The 6,879-nt window shown below is 36.6% G+C and overlaps 1 protein-coding gene across 1 annotated transcript; it reads left to right on the forward strand.

Annotated features, from left to right (window-relative positions):
• Positions 1-5,405: 5,405 nt before the first annotated feature.
• On the forward strand, positions 5,406-5,969 carry LOC131635457 (uncharacterized). The gene has a single exon (XM_058906074.1). It carries the CDS (start codon positions 5,406-5,408, stop codon positions 5,967-5,969), a length of 564 nt encoding a protein of 187 aa, XP_058762057.1.
• Positions 5,970-6,879: the final 910 nt, after the last annotated feature.

A 6,879-nucleotide genomic window follows, 5' to 3' on the forward strand; every position in this document is an offset into this window, starting at 1 on the left:
TGATGTTGAAATTAACAGAATCAGATACCTGCTTATGTGTGCCTTTCTTATGTGTTCCTTTTAATTGTTTTTAGGTGTGGTGCAAAGATTGATTAAAGGAAGGAACATTTTGATACAAGTTTGTGGCAGACCCATATCATTTTGAGCCCAATTCATCTAAGTCAATTTGCAAGTTTTATTGTTAGTCCCATACAACACATTGATTCACGTTCTATGTAGCAAGAAGAGCAAAATATCATTCCAAATTGATGACATCACCCAAATAACAATTCATGACATCACTACAATAAGACAAAACTCAAAACAAATTTCTCCTCACCAATTCTCCACTCGTTGCACCATTCCACTCTCCACTTTTTCAGCTTGCAATTTCATTCCACTACTAACAGAATTGTTCCCTTCATTCTTATCCAAATCTCTAATGAATTCTCCACAATGCCCTCATTCCATTCCATCTATAAATAGAGCAGCTTGATTCACAAAGAGAGGAGGAAGAAAATTGCATTGTCACTCTGTAGAAATTACTCAGAATCTTCCTCCATATAAACCCGTCAAAACTGTGTCGCTGCAAAAATCTCACAAACCTTAGACCATTTCCACCACACACAACTTACCTTCATGTTCGTACCTACAAACAGTTTCAAAACTATTCCATAAATCTCATCCAGACTCTCACCTTTCATCAAATTGAACCAACTCCATACTACTCAGCCAAGCCAAAATCAACACGCCGAAATCACCTTTACAACCATGACATAAACTTCACTATAAACCTTCATATTTTCCTTCACACAGATCCATGACCTTCGTACCAATCCACCTTCAATATTCCATCGGCAGAAACTCTTCCATATCTTCGATCACCAGTGCATCACTTCAAACTTCGACATCATTCACAATCCAACAGCCAAAAGCATCATTTCATCATAATAAACCACTTTCATCACCTCTCATTTGCACTTCAATCTCCATAGATTAGCCTGCAAGATCAGAACAACAAATCAACACAGTCTCAACAACTCAACCGAGTTTCATCGATTTGCTCTCGTCGCAAACAGTGGCATCACAAACCGACTCCTCTTCAACGCATCATCAACAACAAAGCGACATCACCAAATCGCATACGACGTCGCATCCACACGCACCTTCATCGACCTTGCAACATTACGGATTCAGAACAACAACCTCGACGTTACCATTCAACGCAACAACGCGCCAAGCAGAAAGAAGAGGAGTAGACGAAGTGGAAGAAAGCTGAGAGAAGGAGGATTCGAGTACTCTACCTCATTGATTTCTAGAAAAATGTCATCTCCGTCAGTATTTCGTTCATCTTCCTTCTTACTTTTGCATCATTGTGGTTCATGTTTTGTGTTTGTTTGCATCAGATGTTTTGAAACTTAGATTTAGTCTTTGATTTTCATGAATGTTGTAGTCATTGTTGATGTATTACCATGCTTGACTTGTAAATCGTTTGTGTTTGGTCTGATTGAGAGAGATTGAGGGGAAACAGAGGAAATTTGAAAGTTGAGAGGAGGAGGCGGACTATTTTGTTTGTCCTTTAGGGTTTCTTTTTCTTATATTTTTGTTATGGACCTTTCTGATTAAGCCCAAAGATTTCACTTGCTGCACAGCCTGATCCGGTTTTACATGCCACACACCCCCATGTTTACTTTCATTTAAGCCCAACTTGTTTTACTCATCTACACCACACTGCTAGCGCCCATACCCCCTGGAATAGACTTATATGACTTTTGGGCCTGCATTTCTATTGGGCCCAGCGCCCCATTTCTGTTTGTACCACCCTTTTAACTTTTTATTTTAAGCCCAATTTACTTTATTTTAATTGTTTCTATGATAATTTCATTTTGCTAATTTTTTTATTTTCTTATATATTCAAAATCCCAAAAATATTATTTTAGTCTTTTAATCCCAATATTAGGTAGAATTAGTATAATATTAGAAATTAGAATTCCCCTTACAATTAGGTTTCTTTTCTTCTTTTCTTTTTCAACCTTTAAAATACCTAATGAAGATTAATAAGTGGAGAAAGTGTGAGTATCCTTGCATTGGGATTTAATTCACAACTATCCACGTTCCCCCCTAAAAAATACCTAACATAAAAAACACTTAAATCACTTAATAAATATCAGACACTTAAAAAGTGGAGAAGCGTGAGTATCCTTGCATTGGGATTTAATTCACCATTATTCACATCAAAAAACACCAACCAATCATTTCTCTTCTCTCTCGCCTTCAGGGCTTTCTTAACGGACATGTTGCTTCCATTCGATCGCAAACATGTAACGCCTAAGACTCCACTCAGCGAGCTGTTATCCTAACGCTAGAATGCGAATGTAACTTCGTCCACTAAAAAACACAAAACAAACTAAAAATTTTGTAACACACCCTTAGATTAGAAGCAAGCATAAGTGGATCATGTGGCTCTGACTCCTGAAAGGGATACGTAGGCATCAAGTCGCGGGGCTTGAACGAGCACAATTTTGTAAATACTTCTTTCTTTTCCCCGCATTTTCTCTTCTTTCTTTTTCATATTTCTTTAGCTTTAGCATTAGATAACACACCCTTAGATTAGAAGCAAGCATAAGTGGATCCTGTGGAGTACCACAGACGTGAGGGGTGCTAATAACTTCCCCTTGCGTAACCGACTTCCTTACCCAATCTCTGGTTGTAAGACCTTTTTCTTATCCTTTCTTTCTTCCGGGTTTTCTCGATATTTTCCCTTCTCTTCGGAGATAAATAAAGTTCGTTGGAGACTCTGTTTTCTTTTTTTCGAGCCAGTTGGTTGGCGTCTGCGTTTTTTTCGCGAGGGTGCGACACTACCATAAATTATTTTGATACCTTAACAACTTACCAGAACTCAAAACCTCAAACATTTTTCGTTCAAAATACTCATTATGCACAGAATCAATCCTTATCTATTTACGCTTTTTGAGTTATGACAAAAGGGGGATAATTAGTAGTGAAATTTTAACCTGATATTAATTAACAAGTTAAAAGAATAAAAAACCCAAACAATTACTGACAAGTGTACAAAGAATTGTACCTCTTTTTCTGAAATTTGCAGGATAATCACATTTTGAAAGAAAATCTTATAGATCTTCTAAGAAGCGCTTTAAAAGAAAAAGTTAATCTTCTGAAGAGATACGCTGAAGAGAAAAATATACTCAGGGAAGTTATCATCTAAATTTTTCTTCTAAGTATTTATTTCAGGGGGAGATTATACATCTCAGGGGGAGATTGTCTAAATTATATACAAAATTTCTGGTAAGAACTTAAATTTTTTGTCATCATCAAAAAGGGGAAGATTGTTAGAACATAGTTTGGTTCTAATCATATCTTAGTGTTTTGATGATAACAATTAAATAAATTTTGTATAACTAAATGTGATACTCTAATTATATGTTTCTCATTTTCAGAAGATGCTCTAATACAAAGTACCATCATAACATGAACTTTAAAGTTGAACAAACACTAAAAGGAAAAATCACGCTGAAGTTCTAATGAAGTAACTTCTGAATGCACCAACCGTTAAAGACAAATTCTAATAGAAGTTATATTCAAAAGTCAGAACACAAGTTATGAATAGATGCAAAGTTCTGAATCAAGATAAGATGCCGTTAAAAACATAATGATTAAAAGGCGACTGAAACACTCAAATGGAACAATTCCCAAGAATGATTGAAGAAGCAACGCACATGCAGTTCGTTGGAGAAACAAAAACAAAAAGCCACACGCAAACATTTAATGCTCTCTCCAAAGATCAAGACAACGGAAAAATACTTGAAGTTATAAATAAGATCATTTGAAAAAGAATAGACGAAGAACATTATCAAAAACCAACGTGAACTCTTACGCTGAAGAAAAATATTTTCATTTTAATATACTGAGTTCATACTCCTTGTACTAAAAACTTAGTGAAAAATCACAGTTGTGATTAAAGCTTATTAGAAGCAATTTGAAACACTATTATTTGAAGCTATTTTGTAATTATTCCTTGAGAGACCAGTTGGGTCAGATTTCTCAAGAGGGCTAGGACTAGTTAGTCTTAGAGGTGTTAGTCACTTGCAGTTGGCTTGTGCATTATAGTGTTAGTCACTTGCAGTTGGCTTGTGCATTGTAGTGTTAGTCACTTGCAGTTGGCGTGTGCATTGTATTGTTAGTCACGACAGTTGGTTGTGATTTTGTAATCAGTTTTAATTATAGTGGATTAAGTCATCGATTGAAAGAGGCGAAATCACCTTGGCGGATGGACTGAAGTAGTTTAAGTTGCAAAAGAACCAGGATAAAAATAACTGTGTTTTGTTTATTGTTGTTACAAAAGCAAAAGAAAACCTTATCCACCCCCCTTCTAAGTGTTTTCCAAACCTTCAGTTGCTGCCTCTATTTATTGGCAATTGAGGTGGGGACTTATGCCCTATTAGTATCACATGCATTCGCATAGTTGTTGGTCTCATTGCATTTTACATAGTGATGAATGATGATGAGCTATTTGATGATGCATCTTTGTATAACTGATGATGTGATGATGAGCTGTAGTTGTTGAATAATTGTATACTACTTGTTGATTAATGATATTGATGCTTTGTGAAGAGGTGAATCGTGTATGAATTTATTCTTCATATACTTGTTATGATACGCTCCTTTATATTGTTATGATATCTCACCCCTTCTATTTGAAAGTTACTACTATGTTGGTAACGTGCTTGTGATCATGAGTGAAGGATGTTTCCTTCTGTTAGTTCGAGTCGGTGTCGTTGCTCTGATACGTAACACTAGAGGGGGATGAACTCTATTTATTTTCGTTGTTGGATTTTATATGATTGTTGAAGTATTTTTAAATATTGATGTTGACTATGTTGAACTTAGTTGACATGTTAGCTTTTATTTGAATTATGAATGATTTCGCTACGTAATAAAAGATGTATTTGAAGACTATATTGTTTTGATCGATTCATTCGTCTTAAATGTGTTATGTATCTGTTATTAATTACGAGCAAGTGTTTGTATTATGAAGAAATGTTACATCCTGATTTATGTTGACTGGAATTTTATTACTCTGATTTTATTAGTAATCGACAGGTAGATTAGGGTGTTACATTAGTGGTATCAGAGCAGGTCGGTCCATCTAACCACATTGTCGAGTCAGTAGTGTTTTCTGACAATCGGGTATTTTTTATTTAGTTTCTAACCGTTGTTTATTGTATGGTGTGAAGTAGAAGATAGCTGGAAGGAATGATGCTTCGATTGCTGCTGCCTTGGAAGTGATGGCTCTGGCTATGCAGAATCACCCTAACGCTGATGCGCATGATGAATCCCACAGTTTGGCGACTTGTTAGAGGGAGAATCCTCATACCTTCAAGGACAAGCATGATTTTGACGGAGCCATGGCTTGGCTCAAGGAGATAGAAAGGATTTTTCGAGTGATGGACTGCATCCCAGCGCAGAAGGTGCATAATGGTGCTCATATGCTGGCAGTCGAAGCTGATGACTGGTGGCTAGAGACTCGTCAAAGGTTGGAGGCTACAAGTGAAGTTATCACCTGGGTTGTATTCAATAGGGAGTTTATGAGGAAGTACTACCCTGAGGATGTCCGCGGGAAGAAGGAGATTGAATTCCTCGAGCTGAAGCAGGGAAATTTGTCGGTTATAGAATATGCTGCGAAGTTCGTGGAATTGTCAAAGTTATATCCTCACTATAACGAGGCAACTGCTGAGTTTTCGAAGTGCATCAAATTTGAGAACAGGTTGCGTCCTGAGATCAAGAAGGCTAATGAATATCAAAAGATTTGCAATTTTCCGGATTTGGTGGATAGTTGCAGAATTTATGAAGAGGACAACAATGCTCATTATAAGATCATTAATGAGAAGAGAGGTAAGCTTCAACACAACCGTGGGAAACCTTATGATGCTCCAGCTGGTAAGGGTAAACAGAAAGTTGTTGATGGTTAGAGGACTAGTGGGGGAGACGCTCCTTCCGCTGTTGTGTGTTTCAAATGTGGGAAACCTGGTCATAAGAGTAATGCATGTACTACAAAAGTACAAAGGTATTTTTGTTGTGGTAAAGTAGGGCATACAGTAGCTGATTGTAAGCATTAGTGTCATACCCTAATTTTTGACCCCCCTGAGATGTCACATTTCAACTACTTCATCTACTCAAAGTAGATACCCAGAGCAGTCACTTGTTCACCAATAACTCAAGTTAGGGGTTTCAAGTCAAGAAATTCAGGCAAATGATCAATCAAAGATGGAATTGATCCTCAACACAATCATATGGATCAAGGTGTTTCATCCATCTACATATGATATCAAGTCTCAAGGCATCAAGCCTCAGATCCATCAAAGGCCCCAAATTAGGGGTTTTGAGCACATCAGGGACTAAAATTAGCGTTTTCATTTGGAAAGACTCACAAAGCTTCAAGACGTGATTCAAAGAGCTCAAAAATTCTCAAATGATTCCTACTTTAATATCATATGCAAGATGTACTTCAATTCAAGTTCAACAACTCCCGATTTCATTTGGTCCACAATTAGGGTTTTTGACCTAATCCACCTGGAAAGTTAACTTTTGTCCAGGACAAGATCCCATGGCTCAAATAATAAATCAAGGACCTCTAATGCTTCAACATAATCCACTTACAACATTCATTTGAAGAGGGGAGCTTGATTCATTTGAAATCTCCAAGAATACAATTCATTTGGAAAAGTCAACTGCTAAAGATCACCTTTGAAGTTTTGGAAATTTGGTCAACTATGGACTTTTGAAGATCAAAATCATTAACATATGATTATTGAAGTCATTTGATCAAAGAAATTCAAGAAAATAAATCAAGAATAAAAAATTCAACAAAAGTCAAAGTTG

Source organism: Vicia villosa, unplaced genomic scaffold, assembly GCF_029867415.1.
Source record: "Vicia villosa cultivar HV-30 ecotype Madison, WI unplaced genomic scaffold, Vvil1.0 ctg.001489F_1_1, whole genome shotgun sequence".
Lineage (NCBI taxonomy): Eukaryota > Viridiplantae > Streptophyta > Magnoliopsida > Fabales > Fabaceae > Vicia > Vicia villosa.

Bases quoted from the DNA above. Each gene is read 5' to 3' on its own strand.
- LOC131635457 (XM_058906074.1), top strand. From the start codon at position 5,406: ATGGCTTGGCTCAAGGAGATAGAAAGGATTTTTCGAGTGATGGACTGC.